This window comes from Saimiri boliviensis, chromosome 11 (genome assembly GCF_048565385.1).
Source record: "Saimiri boliviensis isolate mSaiBol1 chromosome 11, mSaiBol1.pri, whole genome shotgun sequence".
Classification (NCBI taxonomy): Eukaryota; Metazoa; Chordata; class Mammalia; order Primates; family Cebidae; genus Saimiri; species Saimiri boliviensis.
Genome location: NC_133459.1, coordinates 23,569,924 through 23,596,650, shown reverse-complemented (window position 1 = coordinate 23,596,650; position 26,727 = coordinate 23,569,924). Strand labels below are relative to the sequence as shown.

Sequence of the window (26,727 nt, the reverse complement as noted above, 5' to 3'; positions counted from 1 at the left end):
GACTGGCATGTAGAAGAAAACTGTTTTCTCTATGCTTCTCCAAAGAATTTAACCAGACCCAGGGGAGGTGCAGTATAAATTTCTAACAATCTCAACTGTCTGCCAAATGGAATGAGCTACTTCCTATGGCAGTAGTGAGTCCCCTGTCTTTGGAGGCATTCAAACAAAAGCCAGACGGCCATTTATCAATGATCCATGTAAAATGCTATACAAAATAAAACCTATCTAAGATCTCTTCCAATTCAGATTATATTAAAGAATTTCTGGCCGGGCGCGGTGGCTCAAGCCTGTAATCCCAGCACTTTGGGAGGCCGAGGCGGGTGGATCACGAGGTCAAGAGATCGAGACCGTCCTGGTCAACATAGTGAAACCCCGTCTCTACTAAAAATACTAAAAAAAAATTAGCTGGGCATGGTGGCGCGTGCCTGTAATCCCACCCACTCAGGAGGCTGAGGCAGGAGAATTGCCTGAACCCAGGAGGCGGAGGTTGCGGTGAGCCGAGATCGCGCCATTGCACTCCAGCCTGGGTAACAAGAGGGAAACTCTGTCTCAAAAAAAAAAAAAAAAGAATTTCTAAAGTCTTTGTGATGAGACATATTTAGGCTAAGTTTCAAGAGATCAAGCCAAAATCAGTATGTGGGTTCATCTGTGATAAAAATGTTTGTTTTGCTTTTACAGTTTCCTCATTTGGCTGTCGGATTTTAAGCAAAAGCACCCAAGAAAAACAAGGCCTGTTCAAAAACAAGGCAGCTTCCTTTTGCTGGTGCCTACTCTGTGAGAAACACTCATGACAACAAAGTCTCCTTATGTACAATAAAACAAGGTCAAAGACAGATTTGACATTAAAAAATAAGACTAACAACTTGTTTAAGAGTCAATTTAATAACAATTTAAAATAAATTTGTAGTTTCATTAAGATGATGCTATTGATATTTTCTTGGTTACAGACGATATCTGTATTAAAGTTTTGGGTAAATTTTATTGACACTTCTTAAGATTCTTTCTCATGCAATAAAGTGTGCTACCTAGTTAACTCTTGTCTACATTAGCAAAGCAGATAATACAAAACAGGAAGAATAAGAATTCACTGATACTTAGTGCTTGTGGGAATCGTGCTTTTATCCCAGTGGTTTTACACGGCAGCTGGCGTTCCCTGAGCATCTTCTGAATTGCACTGTAGGGAGAGGCTGTGCTCAGCTGTAGGGTCGGGGATGCACTGCCTCAGGATTAGAAAACTAGTTCTGTGACCTTGAGGAAGTCATTTAAATGTCCATGGTCTGGGTTCCCCTCCTGTGTAAAAAGAGAAGGTGGAGTTCAACCTCTAGGATCTTCTCCAATTTTCACGTTTTATGGATCTTTGTAGAAAAAACATCAGGAGGCCAGGCGCGGTGGCTCATGCCTGTAGTCCCAGCACTTTGGGAGGCCGAGGTGGGCAGAATGCCTGAGCTCAGGAGTTCGAGACCAGCCTCTGCAATATGGTGAAACCCTGTCTCTACTAAAATACAAAAAATTAGCTGGGTGTGGCAGCGTGTGCCTGTAGTACCAGCTACTTGGGAGGCTGAGGCAGGAGAAATGCTTGAACCTGGGAGGCAGAGGTTGCAGTGAGCTGAGATCAGGCCAGGCCACTGCACTCCAGTCTGAGCGAGAGAGCGAGACTCCGTCTCCAAAAAAAAAAAAAAGAAAAGAAAAAACATCAGGAGTTCCTGTGGGATGACAGCAAGTCATTTCTTCGAGAAGAATCTTGATCACCAAGCAATAGTCCCAACATACAGTCAGATAACGATGGCTAACATGGAAAAGAGACCCACACATTTAAATCACCCAGCAAATATTTCAAAGGGCTAATTGTAGCACATTTTTTGAAAGACATGTCAACCTCTGGATACACGGAAGTACGTATCCCACCTTGCAGAGGTGGGAAGCCTGTAGGGCCCACAGAGTTCTGAAGAGGCCTCAGGAGACTATGAGAGCTCCTGGTAGCTAATGCTTGTCATTCTAGTTGACCTTGCTGGTCTATTAGTCTAGTGGTTCAGTATGCAGATGAAATGAAACATGGAACCCAGTTTATTATCAGAACAACTACAAAGAAATGGGCCCCTGTGTAAGACCGGACTGTGAAATCCTTGTCCTTTTCCTCTTTCCTTCAATGGTGGGTGTGGAGTGACTGCGTTCGACCAGAACCACGTGTCATGGCTGAATCACATCCTCCTGCCCTTGGAATGAGAGCTCCCCATGGAAGAGCTCCCTATGGAAGGGACGTGGGGAGCCTGGACCATAGTGCAGCTCTCTTCCAACACATCCACTCACCCCTGGCACATGCCACTTACACTACATGTTCACAGAATTTTTTTGTAAAAGTAAATACCAATTATAGTGAGGAAGAATTTTGACCATGAAATATTTTAAAAACAAACAAAAGCTTCTATTTCGTTTACCATTTGACACAGAAGAGCCCACATGTGAATAAAAACACATTAAATCGGCCGGGCGTGGTGGCTCAAGCCTGTAATCCCAGCACTTTGGGAGGCCAAGGCGGGTGGATCACGAGGTCGAGAGTTCGAGACCATCCTGGTCGACATGGTGAAACCCCGTCTCTACTCAAAATACAAAAAATTAGCTGGGCATGGTGGTACATGCCTGTAATCCCAGCTACTCAGGAGGCTGAGGCAGGAGAATTGCCTGAGCTCAGGAGGCGGAGGTTGCGGTGAAAAAAAAAAAACACAACACATTAAATCTTCAGAGCACTTTCACTGTGGTTTTGGACCTCAGGCATGACAAATACTTACATTGACAAATCCATAATTTCTTTTGTAATTTATTTTTACAAATTATACCATGATAACATTTGACAAAAATTATTCATGTGAAAGTTTCCTTTAACATTTTATAAGTTAATCAAGTGCATAGCACAATAGATTTTTGGTTGTTTAAATAGGGTGTTCTCGTGATTTTAGTATTACACAACTTTAAGCTGAGACTACACTCAGAAATAAGCTTAGAAAATGGCATTACAGAAGACTGGGAGTGAGCAGTAAAAAACAAAACAAAACAAACCCATGCAGGGCTGTCGTGCTGCAGGAAATCGGATGTTTTCACTGCCATAAGTCTTCAGTGCGGCCAAACTTAAAAACCAGTCCTCTGTGAATAAATCAAGAAATACCACATGACTCCCTGAATTTGAAAAAAGAATATGTGAGATTTTGAGAACGGTGTGAAACAAACAACAAAGAATAATTGATGAGTTGTAGAAAAAATGTTGGTACAAAATGTATCAAAACAGAAACTGATCATTCTAAGGTAGTGAATTCTTCCATTACACTCAACGGTGCTATTTACCACCATCTTCCTGATAGCCTTAACTTCTGAGTACTAAAGACTCATGTGACTTTTAAAAAGTTAACCAGTGTTTACTATGTAACCATTATATGTCTGAGTTTATCAAATTCATTCAACAAACTGTTTTGGTGCCAGGGCTATAAAATAAGATACATGACTACTGCCCTCAAATTGCTCCCATTTTGCTAACCAATATGGTTCGTGCGGGGGTGGCTGGGAAAGGAGACTTATATACTAAGTATTAAGGGGGCACAGAAACACAGAATTCAGTTGCCCTAAATAAGTTAGAAAAGGATTTACAGAGGTAATATTTGAGATGGGCTTTTATGGAAAAACAAGTTTGAATAGGACAATTGTATGCATAAAATAAAAGCTGAGGTGTTAGTAGAACAAGGAGGAATCTACCATGGCCAGATTACAGTTGAGGAGATGAGGAGGCAGGGAAGGGACACAGCCAGGCTTTGGAAAGCCAACTGCTGAGGGTGGCAAATTACCCACAGGTGCCTTAGATGAGCCAGAGTGCAGATGGCTGCCTGCATGCCACCAAATGAAATGCGGCTATGGGCCAGGCACAGGGGTTCATGCCTGTAATTCCAGCACTTTGGGAGGCTGAGGCAAACGGACTGCTTAAGCCCAGGAGTTTGAGACAGCCTAGGCAACATGGCAAATGCCAGCCTCTACAAAAAATACAAAAATTAGTTGGGCATGGTGGCACGCGCCTATAATCCCAGATCTCTGCTCTTCTAGTTAACATCAGATCTATTGCTGTAACAAAGAAAAAGTGACGCTGGTTATTAGAGGCCTCTACTGTCCAAATAGCTTAAAAGAGACACTGTAACTCCACCATATTTGTCACAAGCTATGAACTCTAATCTGGAGTTTCTTGGGAAGGAGCCGGGGCCAGTCCCTCCTACACTGTCAGATGGTCATCTCTGGTACTAACATCTGCCCATTCTGACTTCTGAAACAGTAATTCCACGCTGCTGCTGAGTACCATTCTCTTATGATCAGAATGGCAGGTGTCCCCTCCAAATCTCCTACTGAAATGTGATCCCCAGTGTTGGTGGTAGAGCTTAGTGGGACGTGTTGGTCATGGGGGGCAAATCTTTCATGAATGGCTTAGTGCCATCCCCTTGGTGATGAGTCAGTTCTCACTCTGTTAGTTCACATTCAGGTTGTTTAGAGGAGGCTGGTACCTCTTCTTTCTCTCTCTCTAGCCTCATATGATATGCCGGCTCTCCCTTTGCCTTCTGCCATGATTGGAAGCTTCCTTAGGCCCTCACCAGAAGCAGATGTTGACACCATGCTTCCTGTTCAGCCTGCAGAACCATGAGCCAAAATAAACCTATTTTCTTTCTAAATTACCCAGCCTCAGGTAACCCTAAATAGTAATGCAAATGGACTAACACAACAGGCAATGTGCTACAACTATTCTGCTAACAGTGTCCATTAACCAAATTCAATTTGCTTACAGGATACAAGGTATAACCCAAAGAGGCTGTGCATCTTGTCACATCTAAGTTTACATTCTTATTTCCAAACTGATTTTATAAAATGGTAAAGATGCCTGGTGACGGAATAGGTGTGAATACCAACTGGTGACTCTTACTGAAGGGCAACTATTAGTATTTCAGTAGACATGGGATTTTTTGTTTCTTTTTTGGAGGTGGGTGGGAAGGGATGGGGAAGGAAAAGCCCTGGAGTATACATCAGATTCCTAGCCTCTTTTGGATTAAGGATTTCTTTGAAAATCTGATGAAAGCCACAAACTCTTTCCAGAAATACACAAGACACCAATTTCCTGCATATGGAAATGTCTGGTGATTCCAAACCTTCAGAAGCCTTCTGACGAATAAAGATTAAGAACTCCTGACGTGGGCTGTGTGCGGTGGCTCATGCCAATAATCCCAGCACTTTGGGAGACTGATGTGAGCAGATCACAAGGTCAGGAGTCAGAGATCAGCCTGACCAACACAGTGAAACCCTGTCTCTACTAAAAACACAAAAATATTAGCTGGGCGTGGTGGTGTACGCCTGTAGACAGCTACTTGGGAGGCTGAGGCAGGAGAATCACTTGAACCTGGCAGGCGGAGGTTGCAGTGAGCTGAGATTGAGCCACTGTACTGGTGACACAGCGAGACTCCATCTCAAAAAACAATAATAAAGTAAGAAGGAACTCCTGATGCAGAGGATAAGGCGCTGTTTTGTTTGTGGGGTCTTATGGCCAGGGGAAGGGGTAGGTTGTGGGGGATTGGAGGGGGTGGTAGTGGCTGGAGGAGCAGCGCAGATAGAGAAAAGGGCTGGCCCTAAGTTTCTAGGAAAGATGAACATCAGAGAACACTGATAAAAGCCTTGAGGTTTTCAGAGGTTTTAGTCATCTTTTCATTTGTAATTGAAAGGAAAGGATAAAAAATGTTTGGGCTTTTCCTCCACACCTCAAATCTCACTCAGAAATTCTACAATATCAAGGACAGAAGAACTACACAATATATCAGAAACCAAAATGTAAGGATAAGTGGTTTTAGGGAGGCTTTCATCTAAAGCAACTGTTAGGGATCTAAGTTTAAAATGAACATCACCAGTGTTATGTAACTAAATCTGCATGAATCATAGTTACTCACTCATTAAAAGGGCGGGGGCATGGTGGCAATCTTAAAAATTAATATATGCTCTTAAGGTTGGCAGCAAACCAACTCATCTATTTAAAATATCTTTCTCAACCTTATTCTTCATGTTTTATGAAAATATCATGGAGGAGGGCATTGGATGAGTAATTAAGCAACTAAATATAGTAAATGATATAAAAGAAGCTATTACTTTTTTTAAAAAAAAGATAAGATAAAGAATGCAAAAGAAACTTACCCAAAAAAGATGAAGGCATTCTGGAAAAATACAGCAATTCCAGGGTATACTACAACTTTTTCTGTAAAAATAATTGTGGTGTTTAGAGGGTTATGATCTCAAAACATTTGGTTTCAGATATATTGGCAAACATCAGTTTTCCTGCCTAGAAGAATTGATTTTTTATGGAATTAGGGTTGGCTTGAGTATTAAATGACATAATGTGTGACAGAGTCTAGCATTGCTTCAGTAAATGTAAACAAATATTTACTGAGGGCATACTATATATGCTGGACCTATTTAATGCTGAGGATACTGCAATAAACAAAACAGGTCAATTATTTTTTTGTCCTCATGGAGCTAGACAATATACTCAATAAAAAGAAGATAATGTGGCTGGGCGCGGTGGCTCACGCCTGTAATCCCAGCACTTTGGGATGCCAAGGCCAGTGGATCACGAGGTCAAGAAGAGATCGAAACCATCCTGGCCAACATGGTGAAACCCTGTCTCTACTAAAAAAATATAAAAATCAGCTGGGTGTGGCGGTGCATGCCTATAGTCCCAGCTACTCAGGAGGCTGAGGCAGGAGAATTGCTTGAACCCAGGAGGCGGAGGTTGCAGTGAGCAGAGATCACACCATTGCACTCCAGCCTGGCGCCTGGCGACAGAGTGAGACTGTTTCAAAACAAGAAGAAAAAAAAAGTAACATAATGCAGGAAAGGTAGAGAAGTGTCGTGTGACATCAGACACAGGTGGCCAGGAAGACCTCATGAGAAGAGGACACTGGAGTAAGGACACGCAGGAAGTGAGGGCAGAAGCCACGCATGGGCCCTGAGGGAGCATGAGGTGTTATTACGGGAACAGCCGCAGGGACACAAGAGGGACGAGCAGGGACAGGGTGAGGGCAGCTGGGTGGTGGAGACGTGGCAGTCACAGTGAGGACTCAGATTTTTGCTTTGAGTGAGATAAGAAGCCACCAGGTTGTGAGCAGAAAAGTGATCTGAGCTGACATATTTTAACAGGATCCCTCTGGCTGCTGTGCTCAGAATAGATAAAAAGAGGTGAGAGAGGAAACAAACTAGTTAGGAGGCTCTTCCAGGAAATCAGGTAAGAAGTTATGATGGATTGAACCAGGGTGGTAGCAATGGAGATGGTAAACAGTGGTTAGATTCAGGATACATTTTATAGCACAGTCAACAGGATCTGCAGACTGGATGTGGGGTGTGGGAGGAAGACAAGTGTCATCTTTGACAGGCCCTAAGTATCCAGGGCTTTTGGCCTAAACACCTGGAAAGACAGAATAGCCAGTTATTAACTAAGATTGGAAGGACTGCCAGAGCAACATTTTTTTCTGATTGTATCCAGAAATGAAGTTGAAATTCTCATAAATTTCTACTATTGGAATTGTCGATGATTGCTCATTAATTGATAGTGGCAAGATAAATAGGTGGATTATCAAAATTTTCTCATTTCAGAATGGGTTTGTTAAACTGATTAACATAACAGATGGTTTGCATAGTCTTCACCACTATTCCACATTAAATAGCCATTACCACCAGAATGGCTCATAAAAATGTTATAAAGTCAACTTTATAAAATTACAGATCTGCTGCTAATAATTCTCAAAGCATAACCTTGCTCCAGATGCCTTCGAGAAAATAGCCTAAAACTATACGACATGAAGACCTCCCTATAAAAACGGGCTCTGGGGGCCGGGCGTGGTGGCTCACGCCTGTAATCCCAGCACTTTGGGAGGCCAAGGCGGGTGGATCACAAGGTCAGGAGATCGAGACCATCCTGGCCAACATGGTGAAACCCCGTCTCTACTAAAATAAAAAAATTAGCTGGGCATGGTGGCACGTGCCTGTCGTCCCAGCTACTTGGGAGGCTGAGGCAGGAGAACTGCTTGAACCCAGGAGGCAAGATGCAGTGAGCCAAGATTGCGCCACTCCACTCCAGCCTGGTGCCTGGCCACAGAGTGAGACTCTGTCTCAAAAAAAAAAAGGGCAGGGAGGGGGGGCTCTGTATCAATAGTTGTATCTGGGAAATAATTATCAGTAATTGAATTTTCTTCTTTTGAGGTTTTTTTTTTTGTTGTTTTTTTTTTTTGAGACGGAGTTTCGCTCTTGTTACCCAGGTTGGAGTGCAATGCCTCCTGGGTTCAGGCAATTCTCCTGCCTCAGCCTCCTGAGTAGCTGGGATTACAGGCACGCGCCACCATACCCAGCTAATTTTTTGTATTTTTGGTAGAAACAGGGTTTCACTATGTTGACCAGGATGGTCTCGATCTCTTGACCTTGTGATCCACCCGCCTCGGCCTCCCAAAGTGCTGGGATTACAGGCGTGAGCCACCGCGCCCGGCCCTTTTGAGTTCTTTTACATTCTTAGTTTTCCATAATGAACAAGTATTATGCAATTCCCATGACAAAAAGGGTAATTTTTTTCCTTTGTTTTTTTGAGAGAGTCTCGCTCTGTTGCCCAGGCTGCCATGTAGTGGGGTGATTGCAGCTCACTGCAACCTCCACCTCCTGGATTCAAGGGATTCTCATGCCTCAGCCTCCCAAGTAGTTGGAATTACAGACGTGTGCCACCATGCCTGGCTAATTTTTGTGTTTTTAGTAGAGATGGAGTTTTGCCATGTTGACCAGGCTGGTCTCAAACTCCTGGTCTCAAGTGATCCACTCGCCTCAGCTTCCCAAAGTGCTGGGATTACAGGTGTGAGCCACCGCGTCCAACCACATTTTAAAATATATATATGTGGCCGGGCGTGGTGGCTCACTTCTGTAATCCCAGTGCTTTGGGAGGCTGAGGTGGGTGGATCACCTGAGGTAAGGAGTTCAAGACTAGCCTGGCCAGCATGGAGAAACCCCGTCTCTACTAAAAATACAAAAATTAGCTAAGCGTGGTGGCGGGTGCTCTGCAATCCCAGCTACTCAGGAGGCTGAGGCAGGAGAATCACTTGAACCCAGGAGGTGAAGGTTGCAGTGAGCTGAGATTACTTCACTGCACTCCAGCCTGGGCAACAAGAGCGAGACTCCATCTCAAAAAAAAAAACCAAAACATACATACATACATATATATATATATATATATATTCTTTTTTTTCAAATTATAAGTTAGTTATAATAGTTGTAATCTATAATATGTTAAATGCAAATGGGGAATAAAAATTATGATAACTAAAAACTTAAGAAAGGCTGGGCGCGGTGGCTCAAGCCTGTAATCCCAGCACTTTGGGAGGCTGAGGCGGGTGGATCACGAGGTCAAGAAATCGAGACCATCCTGGTCAACATGGTGAAACCCCGTCTCTACTAAAGGTGCAAAAAATTAGCTGGGCATGGTGGCGCGTGCCTGTAATCCCAGCTACTCCGGAGGCTGAGGCAGGAGAATTGCCTGAACCCAGGGGGCGGAGGTTGCGGTGAGCCGAGATCGTGCCATTGCACTCCAGCCTGGGTAACAAGAGCGAAACTCCGTCTCAAAAAAAAACAACGACAACAAAAAAACCTTAAGAAAAAAGAATAGGCCGGGCACAGTGGCTCATACCTGTAATCCCAGCACTTTGGGAGGCCGAGGCGGGTGGATCACGAGGTCAAGAGATCGAGACCATCCTGATCAACATGGTGAAACCCCGTCTCTACTAAAAATACAAAAAATTAGCTGGACATGGTGGCACGTGCCTGTAATCCCAGCTACTCAGAAGGCTGAGGCAGGAGAATTGCCTGAACCCAGGAGGCGGAGGTTGCGGTGAGCCGAGATCGCGCCATTGCACTCCAGCCTGGGTAACAAGAGCGAAACTCCATCTCAAAAAAAAAAAAAAAAAAAAAGAACAAAAGGAAATAAACCAAAATATTTAAGTGTGGTCAAAGTATTGTTACTTCTTTTCTTTCTTCTGTTCTCTTTTCTCGAGACAGGGTCTCACTTTGTCACACAGGCTGGAGTACAGTGGCATGATCATGGCTCACTGCAATCTCCTACCTCCCGGGCTCAGGTGATCCTCTCACCTCAGTCTCCCAAGTAGCTGGGACCACAGGTACACACCACCATACTTGGCTAAATTTTTATTATTATTTGTAGAAATGGGGTCTCCCTATGTTGTCCAAGCTGGTCTCAAAATCCTGGTCTCATGCAATACTCCTTCCTTGGCCTTCTGAAGTGCTAATTATAGGCATGAGCCACTGCACCCACCCTCTTTCACTTTCTACATTTTTGGTAACACGATTTTAATAACAAGTTATACATGGCCCAGCCTGGTGGTTCACACCTGTAATTTCAGCACTTTGGGAGGCTGGGATGGGCAGATCACTTGAGCCTGGGAGTTTAAGACCAGCCTGGGCAACATGGTGAAGCCCCATCTCTATAAAAAATACAAAAAATTAGCAGGGTGTGGTGGCATGGGCCTGTCATCCCAGTTACTAAGGAGGCTGAGGTGGGAGGATTGCTTGAGTCTGGGAGGTGGAGGTTGCAGTCAGCTGAAACAGTGCACTCCAGCCTGGGTGACAAAGCAAGATCCTGTCTCAAAAAAATAAATAAACATAAAAGAAAAAATACAGCCAGGCGCGGTGGCTCAAGCCTGTAATCCCAGCACTTTGGGAGGCCGAGGCAGGTGGATCACGAGGTCGAGAGATCGAGACCATCCTGGTCAACATGGTGAAACCCCGTCTCTACTAAAAATACAAAAAATTAGCTGGGCATGGTGGCACGTGCCTGTAATCCCAGCTACTCAGAAGGCTGAGGCAGGAGAATTGCCTGAACCCAGGAGGCGGAGGTTGTGGTGAGCCGAGATCGTGCCATTGCACTCCAGCCTGGGTAACAAGAGCGAAAACTCCGTCTCAAAAAAAAAAAAAAAAAAAGAAAAAATACAAATATTTAGAAATATCTATTACTCCTGTGTATGAGATTAAGTTATTTTAATAAAAATTTAGGAAACATTATTTTAATCTAAAAGTCGTATTTTATTCAAAGAAGTAAAGAGTTAAGCCGGGTGCAGTGGCTCAATAATCTCAGCACTTTGGGAGGCCGAGGTGGGTGGATCACGAGGTCAAGAGATCGAGACCATCCTGGTCAACATGGTGAAACCCCATCTCTACTAAAAATACAAAAATTAGCTGGGCATGGTGGCTTGCGCCTGTAATCCCAGCTACTCGGGAGGCTGAGGCAGGAGAATTGCCTCAACCCAGGCAGAGGAAGTTGCGGTGAGCTGAGATTGCACCATCGCACTCCAGCCTGAGTAACAAGAGCGAACGAAACTCCATCTCAAAAAAAAAAAAAATAGTTAAAATATGAGCTAAATGAAATATAAGCTGGTCCAGTTTTTGTAAATCATTAATACTGTATTTTTACTATGACAGCCACGGCATAAAATTGAATGGATTTTCTATTTTTCTGAAGTCCCTCAAGGTGAAATTTCTGCCAGGGATCTAACAGTGCACCTCTTCCAGAGCTTGCCTTAAACTCGCCTTCTGTAGCAGGTGTATATTAAATGTTAGTTTACTTTTCTGTCTAAAAGGAGATGACATCATATTATCAGGGAGGCTTAACTGAATAAATCTCAATTCTGGGATGTTAGAGCTTTGCACAGATATTGTGAAAGTCAGAACTTGTTAGGCCAGGCTTGAGACCAGGAGTTCAAGGCTAGCCTTAGCAACATAGTGAGATCACATCTCTACAAAAAATAAAAAAAGTAGCTGGGTGTGATGGTGTGTGCCTGTGGCCCTAGCAACCTGGGAAGCTGAGGTGGGAAGATGGTTTGCACCCAGGAGGTTGAGGCTGCAGAAGATTAAAGAAAGAAATACTAAAAATATATGAGGCAAACAAAACCAAACACTGTTTGAGGGAACACTGTTTGGTTTTGTGGGGAGGGGAGTCCTCAGACATAAATGCCTTGCTAGTAGTTGTCCTATCTACAGGAAAAAAAGTTTTATTCTAAAATAATTAACTTTAATGCAAAATTCCAGTATTCCACTGAAGTAAACTGTAACATATGTTTTCTCTTACCTTTAGCAACATAACCTCCAAAAAGAATCCACATAGATGCAATCAGAGATCCAAAGGCCAACATGAAACCAATGAATAGCCAAATACGAGCACCTTGAAAGAAATAATATTTTACCAGAATTGCTCCTTATATGGCAGTACAATTAACTTTCAAAAAGAAAACAAAACCCAAACAGAAAAAAAAGTGCAGCTGCCATTTCAGTCTAATGTAGAACAGGAGAAGATGTGTTCAATGTCTTTCATCACTGCACATGCTAGCCTTTTTCTTCTTGGATGGTCTGTATAGATTTTTTTTTTAATTATTATTTATTAGTCTGTTTAAGTGCATATACTTACTTTCCCCAGCTGCCTACACTGAGAAAACCTGTCCTCAACCTTCCTATAAAACATCTCATAAAGTATGTTTCACCACATTTAGAGGCTCATTCTCCATATGCTTTTACATGGAGAATGCTCCCACATTTTTCAAGTCTTCCAAGAGTACTTTCAAACAATAACACAGATCTACAGTAAAAAAATCATATTCGGTGATGTACGAATCTCAAAGCTACCATATTTCACTTTTAGGGAAGTCAGGCAAAAAAATAAATTCAAATTTGCTGTGACTGGCACTTTAAGGTTGCATTAAAATTAGGTTAATAGAGAACAACCAGCTTTCAAATCACAGTAATATGCTTATGAAGATTTGCTATAAATAATAAATGGAGTCATGACTGCTTAAAATAAATTCTGATAGGGCCTCTTTATTTAATTAGCACAAATACATTTTAATAAAAACACTGCCTACAGCTCAATAAAGCACAGCAAATAGAATGTTATATATTAATTCCTAATTTCAAGCCCAAAACATAAAACAGTACATTCAAAATAGGCTGTTACTCACAGATATATTAAAACAAATAGGCAAGTGGTACTTCCATGTGAAATTCTCATTTTAAGGATTTAAGCATATGTGATAAGATGTTATTTGCACCTGTTTACCTGTTTGACCCAGACAACCTTCACTGTAACTATCACCTCGGACTTGTCCATTTGATACTGCATTAATCCTGTATCAATAAAATAAAACCAAGAAATCAGGGTCCATGACACCGATTACCAGAAGCAACAATCTACAGTTGCTCAAATTTAAGATTAGGCCTTAAAAGCTTTTTTTTTTTTTTTGGAAGACATAGGGTCTCACTTTGTTGCCCAGGCTAGAATGCAGTGGCACGACCATGGCTTACTGTAGCCTTGAACTCCTGGGCTCAAGTGATCCTCCTACCTCAGCCTCCTGAGTAGTTGGGATTACAGGTGTGTGCCACCACACCTGGCTAATTTTTAAACATTTTTTGTAGAGTCAAGGTCTCCTTATGTTGCTCAAGCTGATCTCAAACTCCTGGCCTCAAGCGTTCCTCCTTGCCTTGACCTCCCAAAGTGCCACTGCACCTGGCTCACAGGCCTTAAAGTCTTTAGTAAAAAGTTCATAGGAGGCCGAGGGTAGTGATTCAAACCTGTAACCCCAGCATTTGGGAGGCTGAGACCGGTGGATCACCTGAGTTTGGGAGTTTGAGACCAGCCTGGCCAGCCTGGCCAACATGGTGAAACCCCAACTCTACTAAAAATATGAAAAATTAAGCAGGCATGGTAGCAGATGCCTGTAATCCCAGCTACTTGGAAGGCTGAGGTGGGAGGATCGCTTGGACACAGGAAGCGGACATTGCAGTGAGCTGAGATCGCACCACTGCATTCCAGCCTGGGCAATAAGAGCGAAACTCTGTCTCCAAACAAACAAACAAACAAAAAAAGAGTTCACACGACTGGTCTTTTCAACCAGATACTCCCTAGAGCACTGCTTATGGGCCCAGACTGGCAGAATCAGCATTACTTGGCAACCTATTTGAAAAGAAAATTCTCTGGCCCTAACCCAAACCTAGCAAAGCAGACACTCTGGCCACAGGGTCCATAAATCTGAGTTTTAACAAGTCTTTCAGGTGAGTCCGGATTTTTGAAATTTGGGAACGAAATTCTCAAAATTTTCTTTTGCTAAGATTGGAACAGGTAAAAAGATCATTTAGCTTAGTTCTATCTGATTTTCCATTTGTATATACCAGACGTAACAGGTAACCATGTATGGCAATGGCAGAGAGAGAAAATGGGCCCTAGATAATCCAAAAATTACTGAAAATCGGCTTTGGAATAAATTTTTTGTAATAATTTTGAACTAATGTAAAATGTTTGGAGAAATAATTACATTTCAAACAGCACAATAACTTTTTGCTCTGAAGACATGATCAAAAAGAGATTCACGTGTTAAAATCTCGTTTTTTCAATCCTTGATGCAGGATCTAAACATAAGAAGTGTTTTACTAACTTTATTCATAGAGTACCACTCTAAATTGAGATATCCTTGCTTTCTTTAGAAGCATCCCTTGAAACATTCTAAATGTCATGGGAAAATGCTCACAATCTATCAAGTTACAAGACATGATACATATGATATATATACCCATTTAGTTGTGTGTGTCTAACACTAGAATGTAAGTTTCATGAGGAAGCTTCTGTGAAGCGCATGAGGAAGCCACTGTGAAGACGGTGGCCTCACAGAAGCCACTGTCTGTCTTGTTTCTCATTTTCATTCTCAGAGCCTAGCATAAGGCTACAGGCTTTGCACATAGTAGGTGCTCAATAAATGTGCTGAGGTAAGGCATGGTAGCTTGTGCCAGTAATCCCAGCACTTTGGAAGGCCAAGGTAGGAGGACTGCTTGAGCCCGGGACTTTGAGACCAGCCTGGGCAGCAACATAGTGAGACCTTGTCTCTATGAAAACAAAAAGGGGTTGAATATATGAATCCTAGTTTTTTTTTTTTTTTTTTTTGAATCCTAGTTTTTTTCACAGTAATATGATGTCTTAATTTTATTCACACAAATCTAAGTTTTAGAATGTTCAAAATAATTGTTTTCAGTGATCTCTATGCAGTACTATATTATTCTGTATATAAAATAAACACATTTAAAATACATTCATTTTTAAAAATAAAACACAAATAAATGTTTTTGGGTTACTGGTTCTCAGCTCTTGTTTTCCTTGCTGAGCCATCTGAATAAACTGCATAGCCCCCTGAGACACCACAATCCTGTCTTCACTATTAGGGACACTTAGGAAGGAATGATCTCTATTTGTTCTCTGCTATTACTATTTTTCTATATGTTCTTAAATTTATAGAAAAGTTACTAGTTAAATAATGTTTTTCCTGAAACATCTGCTACTTGTCAACATAATGCTCCATAACTGGGGGCTAGGTGTACTCCTGGTGTTGCAGTATAGCTGTTCTGGGCACTCTTGGTAGACAGAGCTGCCACCACTGCTTTCCCTGTCCTCATGAGGACAGCCTCTTCACCCCGCTCAGACTCCAGTATCGCACTTAGGGCTGCCTTCTTCCATCCCGCACCCTGCCGCCTGGCCCCTCCACCTCACCCTGCTCAGGACCTGAGTCTATGCTGAGTTGCCCTCCTATGGGAGCCCCTTCCCACCCTGCCTGAGCCCGGCAGCCTGCTCTGGGCCACCACAGCTTGTCTTTCTATAGAGGATGCCTGTCATGCTTGACCCCACCTAACAGCTTTTTGACTGAATTTTTCAGAAAGAGGAGAGGAAGAAAAAGTTAAATATTACTTTTAAAACATAGATGTGTGTTAGAGGCAGAGAACAGAAGAAAACACTGGTAGAATATCTGTTGGAATGTTATAGTTTGGCGAGATTATTGGCAACTTCTTTTCTGCTTATTTGTATAGCCTACGTTTTCAAAACTAAAAAATACAGAATAATAGAACATTTATTAATATTTTTTAAAGCCACAAAATCCTAGAACTTTTATAATAGTAGGTGCTTTTTGACTCCTATCCATTTGAATTATAATAGTTTTTGTTTAAAATTATGGCCTGACACTATAATGAAAAGATGTAAGCTGAAGGCAAAAACATGATAAACATTTATAAAAACCTGAATTCAGCTCTGCTATAATTATGTAAATGTAACAGAATGCAAGTTTAGCAGGAAGCACTTTTGAATAATACATTCAATCTCATATACAGCTACACTTCCCCTCCAAAGTCAGACTTGCTACTGCTTCAAAGCGGAAAAAAATAATTTTTTTTTTTTTTTTTTTTTTTTTTTGAGACAGAGTTTCGCCGTTGTTACCCAGGCTGGAGTGCAATGGCGCGATCTCGGCTCACCGCAACCTCCGCCTCCTGGGTTCAAGCAATTCTCCTGCCTCAGCCTCCTGAGTAGCTGGGATTACAGGCACGCGCCACCATGCCCAGCTCATGTTTTGTATTTTTAGTAGAGACGGGGTTTCACCATGTTGACCAGGATGGTCTCGATCTCTTGACCTCGTGATCCACCCACCTCGGCCTCCCAAAGTGCTGGGATTACAGGCTTGAGCCACCGTGCCCGGCCTGAAAATAATTTTTTAAAGATGCAACAAAAGCAGGACAAAAATACAATCACAAAAAGAAAACTTAAATCTAAACAATGTTGAAATTTATGTGTCAGCTTACCAAAATCATTTTTTTTGAGATGGAGTCTCACTCTGTTGCCCAGGCTGGAGTGCAATGGTGTGATGTCAACTCACCGCAACCTCTGTCTCCTGGATTCAAGCGATTCGCCCCGCCTCAGCCTCCTAAGTAGCTGGGATTACAAGCACTGCCACCATGCCCAACTAATTTTTTGTATTTTTAGTAGAGGTAGAGTTTCGCCACATTGACCAGATTGGTCTTGAACTCCTGACCTCAGGTAATCTGCCTGCCTTGGCCTCCCAAAGTGCTAGGATTACAGGCGTGAACAACCGTGTCTGGCCTTTCTAAAAGAATTCTAACAGCATCATTATTACAGTAAAATAAATTGCCACAAAATGGGAAGAACTAGAAATAGCTGCGTACTGGCTGAACTTCAAAGAAAGACCACAGCCCTTTGCCATCAGTGGCTTCTGAAGTCAGACCTTTACTTCAGCAAATGAGTAACTACTGTGGCACTGAGCCCATGCTAGGCAGTCACACTGGCTGCCTTTAGCCACTTGCTTAACTCTGAAAATATAAGTTACTGTGTTTATACTCAAGTAACTAGCAAAATTTAAAAATGTGTGTGACTTTCAACTTGGATTGCCTGGAAGCCTGGAAGAGATGACTTTACAACCTAAATTAAAAGTCTACAGAAGGCTGGGCATGGTGGCTCATGCTTGTAATCTCAGTACTTTGGGAGGCCAAGGCAGGCAGGCCACCTGAGAGGTCAGGAGTTTGAGACCAGCCTGGCCAACATGGCAAAACCCTGGCCCTACTAAAAATATAAAAATTAGCTGGGCACAGTGGTAGGCATCTGTAATCCTAGTTACTTGGGAGGCTGAGGCAGGAAAATTGCTTGAAACCAGGAGGCAGAGGTTGTAGTGAGCTGAGATCATGCCTCTGTACTTCAGCATGGGCAAGTGAGGCTCCATCTCAAAAAGAAAAAAGAGGTCTACAGAAAGCTGATATACAATGGTAGAGGTCAGGACGAGGGCTATACAGGTGTGGTGGAAGTGCTGATTTAGAATGTTCTGGGATGACATTTTAAATCTTAATCTAGGTGCTGTTTACATATACATAGGTGTATACATAAGCAAAAATTTATTGAGATGTATATATGACTTGTGCACTTTATATAACTCACTAAATGCTTTTTGGTTTTTTTTTTTTTTGAGATGGGAGTGTCACTCTGTCTCCTGGACTGGAGTACAGTGCCGCAATCTTGGCTCACTGTAATCTCCGTCTCTCAGATTTAACCTTGGCCTCCCGAGTAGCTGGGACCACAGGCACGCATCACCATGCCCAGCTGATTTTTATATTTTTTGTAGAGACAGGATTTCACCATGTTGGCCAGGCTGGTCTTGAACTCCTGACCTCAAGTGATCCGCCCACCTTGGCCTCCCAAAATGCTGGGATTACAGGTGTGAGCCACCATGCCTGACCAGAATACATTTTATATTAAAATTTTAAAATAATAAAGGTGGACAGGCACAGTGACTTACATCTGTTATCAGGGCACTTTGGAAGGTGAAGGTAGGAGAATCACTTGAGACCAGGAGTTCAAGAACAGCCTGGGCAACATGGTCAGACCCGTCTTCACACACACACAAAAAAACAAAAAAAACAAAAAAAACAAAAAAAACTCTTTAAAAAATAGTGGGGTGTGGTGGTGTGCACAAGTAGTCATAGCTATTGGGAGGCTGAGGATGGAGGGCTGCTTAGGCCCAGGAGTTTGGGACTGCAGTGAGTTATGATCATGTTATTATACACCAACCTGGGTGACAAAGTGAGACCCTACTTCTAAAACTTTTTTTTTTTAATTTAAAAAGAAAAGTCTGATTCTTTGGTAGTTCCTAGGTGTGATGATTGGGTGTTCATGCACATATGTGAGATGTGCCTCCCTCAAACCTTCTTTTACATCAGCGCCTTATCCATCTAACATGAAAAAAAAAGGCCCACAGAAAGTTGATCCCTAAAGGAAGCATTCATAATTAAGGAAACAAAAAAAGGCCCTTAGAAATTAAAACAAGAGAACTCGAATGCAAAAATATTCAGCAGATTGGAAAACAGAATAAAAAGACAGATGAGGGCCGGGCGAGGTGGCTCACGCCTGTAATCCCAGCACTTTGGAAGGGCGAGGTGGGCAGATCACGAGGTCAGGAGTTCAAGACCAGCCTGACCAACATGGTGAAACCCCATCTCTTAAAAAAAAATAATAATAAAATAGATTAAAAAAAAAAAAAAAAAAAGGCCAGGCGTGGTGGCTCAAGCTTGTAATCCTGGCACTTTGGGAGGCCGAGGTGGGTGGATCACCTGAGGTCAGGAGTTCAAGACCAGCCTGGCCATCAAGGTGAAACCCCGTCTTAAAAAATAAAAAAGACAGATGACAATTCTAAGAAAACATATCGGCTGGGTGTGGTAGCTCACGCCTATAATCCCAGCCCTTTGGGAGGCTGAGGTGGGTGGATCAGTTGAGGTCAGGAGTTTGAGACCAGCCTGACCAACATGGTGACACCCCGTCTCTATTAAAAATACAAAAACTAGCTGGGTGTGGTGGCGTGTGCCTGTAATCCCAGCTACTTGGGGAGGCTGAGGCAGGAGGATCCCTTGAGCCTGGGAGGTGGAGGTTACAGTGAGCAGAGATCGTGCTACTGTACTCCAGCCTGGGGCAAAACTTTGTCTCAAAAAATAAATAAACAAAAATAAACAGGCCGGGCGTGGTGGCTCACACCTGTCCCAGCACTTTGGGAGGCCAAGGCAGGTGGATCACTTGAGCCCAAAAGTTCAGGACAAGCCTAGTCAACATGGTGAGACTTCATCTTAATTAAAACAACAAAAAAAAAAACTCTAGGAAAACAATACTAAGTAAGAAAGTCATAGCTCAAGTTTGAAGTAAACTATATAATGAATTTAAGAAACTGATAAGAATACAAGACTATTTTCAAAATACACTGATAAATTTGAGAAGTATAGTGTCATATTATTGAAACTTATACTACCTGGCACTGCTATGAATTTTGTTTACCGGTTTTTTGTTTTTTTATAGAGATGGGGTTTCACCATGTTGGTCAGGTTGGTCTGGAACTCCTGACCTCAGGTGATCCACCCACCTTGGCCTCCCAAAATGCTGGGATTACAGGCGTGAGCCACTGCACCTGGCCTTGTTTACTTGTTTAAAAAATTTTTTCATATGGACGCAGTGGCTGACGCCTGTAATCCCAGCACTTTGGGAGGCTGAGGCGGGTGGATCACAAGGTCAAGAGATCAAGACCATCCTGGTCAACATGGTGAAACCCCGTCTCTACTAAAAATACAAAGCATTAGCTGGGCGTGGTGGCGCGTGCCTGTAATCCCAGCTACTTAGGAGGCTGAGGCAGGAGAATTGCCTGAACCCAGGAGGCGGAGGTTGCGGTGAGCCGAGATCGCGCCATTGCACTCCAGCCTGGGTAACAAGAGCGAAACTCCGTCTCAAAAAAAAAAAAAAAAAAAAAATTGTTGGAAGAATAATCCTTTAGACAAAATACACAGTTACTGACTTAACTGTAAAGCTATAAACCCTGGCAGTATAAAAATAAAAGGAGAGCTGAGAGAAGCTGGGAGGGAGTGGAGAGGGGGACAAGAAGAACAGAGGCCCGCGGCTTTTCTGTGTAAGGCCTTCTCCACCGTATGACTTCACAATCATTTCCAGCATGTTAATCTGAGAATACTGAGAATTTAAAATCTGTGCAACTGTATGTGAAACATTTTTATTTTGTGGCAAGCTATGTAAGTAATGCCAATTATGAAGACACTTACATTAGGAAGGCTATGGTTGCTATAACACCACAGGCATGGTATGAGTGGTTGAAATCCTCCATGGGGGAATAAATAACAGCTGCATCTATGATAATCCACCAGCCTGTAAAAAACTAAAACAAAGGTGACACCAATGAGAAATGAAAGCAATTTCATATCTCACTGGCTAAAAGCAAGCAAGGTATTTAAGTGAAGAGATCGCTTTTAATAAATTTCAAAAATGTTCTAGCTATTTCTCACATGTGATTTGCACATGGCCTAAAAGCTGAGTAAATATTAGGTACCCTTAAATCTGACAATTTATATTTACTGACTTTTCTCTAAGCCTACTTCAATCAGTATTTAATATTACCATAATAAAACCTTATAATATAATTTGGTGAACTAGAAACCAGTTATCTCCTGGAGGGGGAAAGGAAAAAAGTGACTCAGATTCCAACTGATGGAGGAAATGCCCTGTTGATATAAGCCTCCAGAAAAATATTCCCCCAAATCAAGAAAAACGCATCCAAATTAATATGGACAACAATGATTGCTGACAGAATTTACCTATCTTCTTGGTGTGAAGTAACAGGTCTAAGGTTCTGCTTTTAATGAATTCCAGTGCAGGCTAAAGATGCTTTCGGGTGTGATTTTGAATTCAATTTAAACACCAGATTAGATTACAATTTATCTAATTGAATTTGGCTCCAGATATTACCAAGGGCAAAGATACAACAAGAAAAATGACTCCAAAACTGCACAAATATTTTTTATCACCAGAAATTTACAATAAAATTATATTAACCAAATTCTGACAAGTAGCTTAGAAGGTTTTAAAAGTAACCCCCTTTCCTATCCTCACTCCCAACCCTGACTCAGCTCTGGGAACTGCCATCTTCTGGCACTTACTTAAAAAAAACGATTTTAGGCTAGTCAAATCACTTTTATGAGATTACAGACAGATCTATACTTGATTAATAATATTTTTAGTGGCTAGCATGAGTAAATACACCTTTCTTTTTACCTTCAGCTCAATGTATTCAAGATATTTTCTTCATAGACTAAAAACTCAAAAGCTTTTTGAGTGCCGGGCGCGGTGGCTCAAGCCTGTAATCCCAGCACTTTGGGAGGCCAAGGCAGGTGGATCACGAGGTCAAGAGATCGAGACCATCCTGGTCAACATAGTGAAACCCCGTCTCTACTAGAAGTACAAAAAATTAGCTGGGCATGGTGGCGCGTGCCTGTAATCCCAGCTACTCAGGAGGCTGAGGCAGGAGAATTGCCTGAGCCCAGGAGGCAGAGGTTGCGGTGAGCCGAGATCGCGCCATTGCACTCCAGCCTGGGTAACGAGAGCGAAACTCCGTCTCAAAAAAAAAAAAAAAAAAAAGCTTTTTAGCCGGGTGTGAGGCCCTGTAATCTCAGCCCCTTGGGATGCCAAGGCCAGTGAATCATTTAAGACCAGGAGTAGGAAACTAGCCTGGGCAACATGGATAGACTCCCATCTCTACAAAAAACGAAAAAAAGAAAAAACTCAGCCCAGCGTGGTGGCCCTCGCCTGTGGTCCAGGATACTCTCAGGAGGATCACCTGAGCCCAGGAGGTTGAGGCTGCAATGAGCAGTGATTGCACTACTGCACCGCAGCCTGGAAGACAGAGTGAGACATCTCCAAAATAAATAAATCTTTTTTTTTTTTTTTTTTTTTTAAAGAGACAGGGTCTGGCTATGTTGCCCAGGCTGGAGTGCAGCAACTATTCACAGGTGCGATCCCACTACTGATCAGCACGGGAATTTTGACCTGCTCCATTTCCGACCTGGGCCGGTTCACCCCTCCTTAGGCAACCTGGTGGTCCCCCGCTCCTGGGAGGTCACCATATTGATGCCGAAGTTAGTTCGGACACCCGATCGGTATAGCACACTACAGCCCAGAACTTCTGGGCTCAAGCGATCCTCCCACCTCAGCCTCCCGAGTAGCTGGGACTACAGGAACGTGCCATGGCACCTGGCATAAATAAATCTTAAAGCTTGAGAAAAAATATTTTGCCATTACTTTGAAAAAATATAGGATAATTATTTTTCATGGATAATAACTGTTAGAGACTAGGTGAAGAGGAAATACTTAAATTTAGATATTTATTTGTTCATTTACTTAAAATTTACTCTTTAGGGCTAGGTGTGGTGGCTCACGCCTGTAATCCCAGCACTTTGGGAGGCCGAGGCGGGTGGATCACGAGGTCAAGAGATCGAGACCATCCTGGTCAACATGGTGAAACCCCGTCTCTACTAAAAATGCAAAAAAGTAGCTGGGCATGGTGGCGCGTGCCTGTAATCCCAGCTACTCAGGAGGCTGAGGCAGGAGAATTGCCTGAACCCAGGAGGCGGAGGTTGCGGTGAGCCGAGATCGCGCCATTGCACTCCAGCCTGGGTAACAAGAGCGAAACTCCATCTCCCAAAAAAAAAAAAAAAAAAAAGAATTTTATTCTGTAAATTACTTCTACACAATGTATTTTAGTAAGTTTTTTCTTTTTTTTTTTTTGCTTTTTAAAAGAAAATTTAAAGGGGCCATGCTAATCTTCTCTGTATTGTTTCAATTTTAGTGTATGTGTTGCTGAAGCAAGCACGTTTTTTTTCCTTAATGAGATTGAGAAGAAAGTTAACTGGATTATGGAGAAATGCAATCCTATTGACTGGTTTTGACCTGATTGCTTCTTAAACACTTCCTTGTACCTTAAAATACTCATTAAAAGGAAATATAATCCGGCTGGGCACGGTGGCTCACGCTTGTAATCCCAGCACTTTGGGAGGCCAAGGCGGGTGGATCACGAGGTCAAGAGATCGAGACCAACCTGGTCAACATAGTGAAACCCCGTCTCTACTAAAAATACAAAATATTAGCTGGGCATGGTGGCGCACGCCTGTAATCCCAGCTATCCCAGGAGGCTGAAGCAGGAGAATTGCCTGAACCCAGGAGGTGGAGGTTGCGGTGAGCCGAGATGGCGCCATTGCACTCCAGCCTGGGTAATGAGCGAAAACTCCGTCTCAAAAAAAAAAAAAAAAAAAAAGGAAATATAATCTATATAATAAATGTTATTATGCCATTTTCACTACACAGTTAAACTAACCCAACCACTCTATTAATCTAATTTTAAATCATAATTTAAACTATTCAAATGTAACTAGTAACTCTCCATAAGCAACAAAATAGCAATACTTATTAAAATAAGTACAGTGGTGAAAGATAAAATAAATAGTACATATTTTAAAACATCCTGCAGAATTCAAAACCCATAAACACAAATGAACCAAAAAATGATATACAAATTATCAATGACACTTACTAGTACACCAGCAGCAATGGAAGCAATAGTATTGCGCTTTTCCCCCCAATCAATGCATTCTGAGCATCTCAAGCCCTCTAGAAATCCAGACATTTTTTTCAGGTCACTTAAAAACAAACAAACAAAGAAACAGTTAAATAAAGTACTTCCATCTACTTGCTTCAAACCTGAAAAATAATTAATAGCCCAGGAATAATTAGATAAAAGTGAAGTTACAAATACTTTATTTTGGTTCCACATACTTCTGATTTAGTTTTTGATGAATTTCCACATTATAACTTTGGAAAGTAACATCTGGATTCATTTTGTATCTTTTTTTTTTTTTTTTTTTTTTGAGACGGAGTTTCACTCTCGTTACCCAGGCTGGAGTGCAATGGCGCGATCTCGGCTCACCGCAACCTCCGCCTCCTGGGTTCAAGCAATTCTCCTGCCTCAGCCTCCTGAGTAGCTGGGATTACAGGCACACGCCACCATGCCCAGTTAATTTTTTGTATTTTTAGTAGAGACGGGGTTTCACCATGTTGACCAGGATGGTCTCGATCTCTTGACCTCGTGATCCACCTGCCTCGGCCTCCCAAAGTGCTGGGATTACAGGCTTGAGCCACCGCGCCCGGCCTGTATCTTTTTTAATGTCAAAAATAGTTTGGGGACTGGTGCGGTTGCTCATGCCTGTAATCCTAGCACTTTGGGAGGCTGAGGTGGGTAGATCACCTGAGGTCAGGAGTTTGAGACCAGCATGGCCCACATGGCAAAACCCTGTCTCCACTAACATACAAAAATTAGCCCAGCGTGGTGGCACATGACTGTAATCCCAGCTACTCAGGAGGCTGAAGCAAGAGAATCGCTTGAACTCAGGAGGCAGAGGTCACAGTCAGCTGAGATCACGCCACTGCACTCCAGCCTGGGCGACAGAAGACTCCATCTCAAAAATAAATAAATAAAATGGTTCGGATATATTTAAGTAATATTAACAAAGGTGAGTCTCCAAATATTGAAAAAAATCTTAACTACTGGTTGACCTCCTCCTGAAATCTTGTCACATCCTATTATTTCTAAGTAGGTATTAAATTAGTTTAGATGGTAGTTTTAATACCAAGTATATGATTACTAATCCCCAGGAGCTCTTTTATCATTTTGATTCCAAACTAAGTTATTAAATGATTTTGATATTTACAGTCCAGAAGCACTAACATTAGTAGAGAGACAAGTGATAAACTTTGGCTCTGAAAGTATAGATTCAAATGAAAAATATTTCTCTTAGTAATTTACATATTTTATCACAGAACGTGTGTTTCTTCACACCTAGATTAAGAAATTAAACATTGCACTGCAGTTCTTACCTCTACCCACATCACTTCCTTTCACTTCATTCACTTCAACGTCTTTGCAAGCCTACCTTTTGGTGTTATTTCCACATAAAAAACATCTACTTTATTTAATATCCCTTTCTCTGATCCTAACTGATTCCAGCCAAAAGAAAGCACTTAATTGTGGTTAATATTAAGATTACAAAAATTCAACTGCTATTTATACCACAGCCGACCCAAACTGTCTTTACAAATTATATAAAACATTCTTGCAAGCCGAGCTGTACAGACCTAACTTGAGACACAGCCATATTACCTCTATTTCAGAGTATGAAAAAGCCTGAAATACGTATAACTTGCAAATAACAAAAAAAAAACCCAGACTCCTACAGCGAACCTGAGTCCCTTAAGTTACTTCGTTGCCAGCAATTGTTCAAATATATGACACCCCCCAAAAAGAGCAAAGACTTCAATTTTTCTCTTTTAAAAATTAAATATTAAAATATATGATTAGAGTCAGTGCTAAGATGCCTTTGGGACAAGTTCAATTTAGGAAATTCACTTATTTGATTCTTCCCTGGGAAGAACTGCAATCCAGTGTCATTTTCGGTCCATCCCAACGGCCCCGCCCCAATCCATTTTTCCTTGCACGAAGACTGACACGCTCAAGCCAGACCCCGCCCTCCAGACTGGGAATTTCAGGTCTCGAGGGACGCGGCTGGAAGACCGGGGAGCCACCTTCCGCTCAGCCACCCCTAGCTGAGGGAGCCGGCCGGGTCACGCGCCCTCTCGGGGCTTCGGCCTGTCCAGCTGTGAAGCGGGGGACCGGGCGATTTCCAGCGATCCTGGCCGTCCCGGGGTAGGGCGCAGTACCCCTTCCGTCCTGGCGGGATCTGGGCGCCGTCGCCTTCTCCCGGCGCCGCCGGACCCAGGAGAGACGCCCATGGGGGCACAGCCCGGGTCTGCGGCTTTCCGGAGGGTGGCGGCAAAGAGCCTGTGGGCACTAGTCCGTCGGACTTGCCCGGCTCCGAGGCCTCTCCAGCCTGCGGCCGCTCCTCTCCTACCCTCTCTCCCCGCCCAGCACTTACGTCCAGCCCCGTTGTGCAGTGGGTCCGGAGCCCGGTGTCGCGCCACGCCGGCCCGCCTCACTCTCCCGGTTTCAGCCAACAAAACAAAACAGCCACGGCCTCCGGACCCCGGATGTGGCAGTACCACCCCCGCGGCTCAGCCGCGCATGCGGATACAGGGCGGAGGGCGGGGCGCCGGGTCCCGAGGGAGCCACGCCCACCGCGCCAACGCTTCTGCGCATGCCCGGGCGTTGTGTGGTGGGGCTTTCTGCAGCTCTGAGTTCACTGCTGGAAGTCGGAAGTGCTAGTTTGGAGTACGCCCTTCGAGGATAAGCGTGAGAAGTTGCTCTGTGTTGAGCTTTCTAAAGGAAGCCATTCGTTGGTCTTTGTATCCGTCTTGAGTGAGGTGATGAGTGTTTTCTAGTGCTGGGGTCGGCCCCGCAGCCCTCTCACGTGTGAGTGGCAGGAAGAGTGCCGGGTCCCAAGTGGTGCAAAAGTATTGAGGTTTGCAGTCACACAGAACTACTCAGGGCT

At 43.0% G+C, this 26,727-nt stretch overlaps 2 protein-coding genes, 1 long non-coding RNA gene, 1 other non-coding gene and 1 pseudogene across 9 annotated transcripts in view; 3 read left to right on the top strand and 2 right to left on the bottom strand.

Annotated features, from left to right (window-relative positions):
• Nucleotides 1-990, top strand: part of LOC101030345 (RH-like protein) — a 66,188-nt gene extending 65,198 nt beyond the window's left edge. For 2 of the 5 annotated variants that reach the window (XR_012512345.1, XR_012512346.1), the window contains exon 11: nt 679-764. Coding sequence is in view for 3 of the 5 variants with exons in the window: in XM_010345428.3 (XP_010343730.1) it covers nt 679-778 (100 nt within the window). In the remaining 2 variants the exon portion in view is untranslated. Of the gene's footprint in view, nt 1-678 lie in introns of all 5 variants that reach the window. The other 3 variants (XM_010345428.3, XM_010345427.3, XM_010345424.2) reach the window with 2 other exon arrangements.
• Nucleotides 864-26,367, bottom strand: TMEM50A (transmembrane protein 50A). Of its 2 annotated transcripts, XM_039473908.2 has the most exons (8): nt 26,215-26,367; nt 23,820-23,925; nt 20,503-20,615; nt 13,154-13,221; nt 12,173-12,265; nt 6,199-6,259; nt 3,055-3,138; nt 864-1,290 (listed from the first exon to the last, which is right to left on the bottom strand). In XM_039473908.2, exons 2-7 carry the CDS (start codon nt 23,910-23,912, stop codon nt 3,093-3,095), a joined length of 474 nt encoding a protein of 157 aa, XP_039329842.1. In that variant the 5' UTR covers nt 23,913-23,925; nt 26,215-26,367; the 3' UTR covers nt 864-1,290; nt 3,055-3,092. The 2 variants fall into 2 exon arrangements, with proteins under 2 accessions (XP_039329842.1, XP_039329841.1); XM_039473907.2 differs by lacking the exon at nt 864-1,290 and having other exon boundaries at nt 2,800-3,138; nt 26,215-26,366.
• LOC120365983 (uncharacterized) overlaps nt 10,103-26,727 on the top strand; it is a 50,190-nt gene continuing 33,565 nt past the window's right edge. Inside the window, exon 1 of the long non-coding RNA XR_005580793.2 lies at nt 10,103-10,115. This is a non-coding gene — a long non-coding RNA (uncharacterized LOC120365983). The remainder of the gene's footprint in view (nt 10,116-26,727) is intronic.
• Nucleotides 18,546-18,648, top strand: LOC120366254 (small nucleolar RNA U13). Its single transcript, XR_005580985.1, has one exon. It is a non-coding gene; the product is annotated as a small nucleolar RNA U13 (small nucleolar RNA).
• On the bottom strand, nt 23,039-23,102 carry LOC120366185 (U6 spliceosomal RNA; annotated as a pseudogene).

Coding starts and splice junctions, on each gene's coding strand:
- TMEM50A (XM_039473908.2), bottom strand. CDS start 23,912: ATGTCTGGATTTCTAGAGGGCTTGAGATGCTCAGAATGCATTGATTGG. Junction 13,222..20,502: donor GCAACCATAGCCTTCCTAAT/GTAAGTGTCTTC, acceptor TTATTGATACAG/GATTAATGCAGTATCAAATG. Junction 6,260..12,172: donor TGGAGGTTATGTTGCTAAAG/GTAAGAGAAAAC, acceptor TTATTTTTACAG/AAAAAGTTGTAGTATACCCT.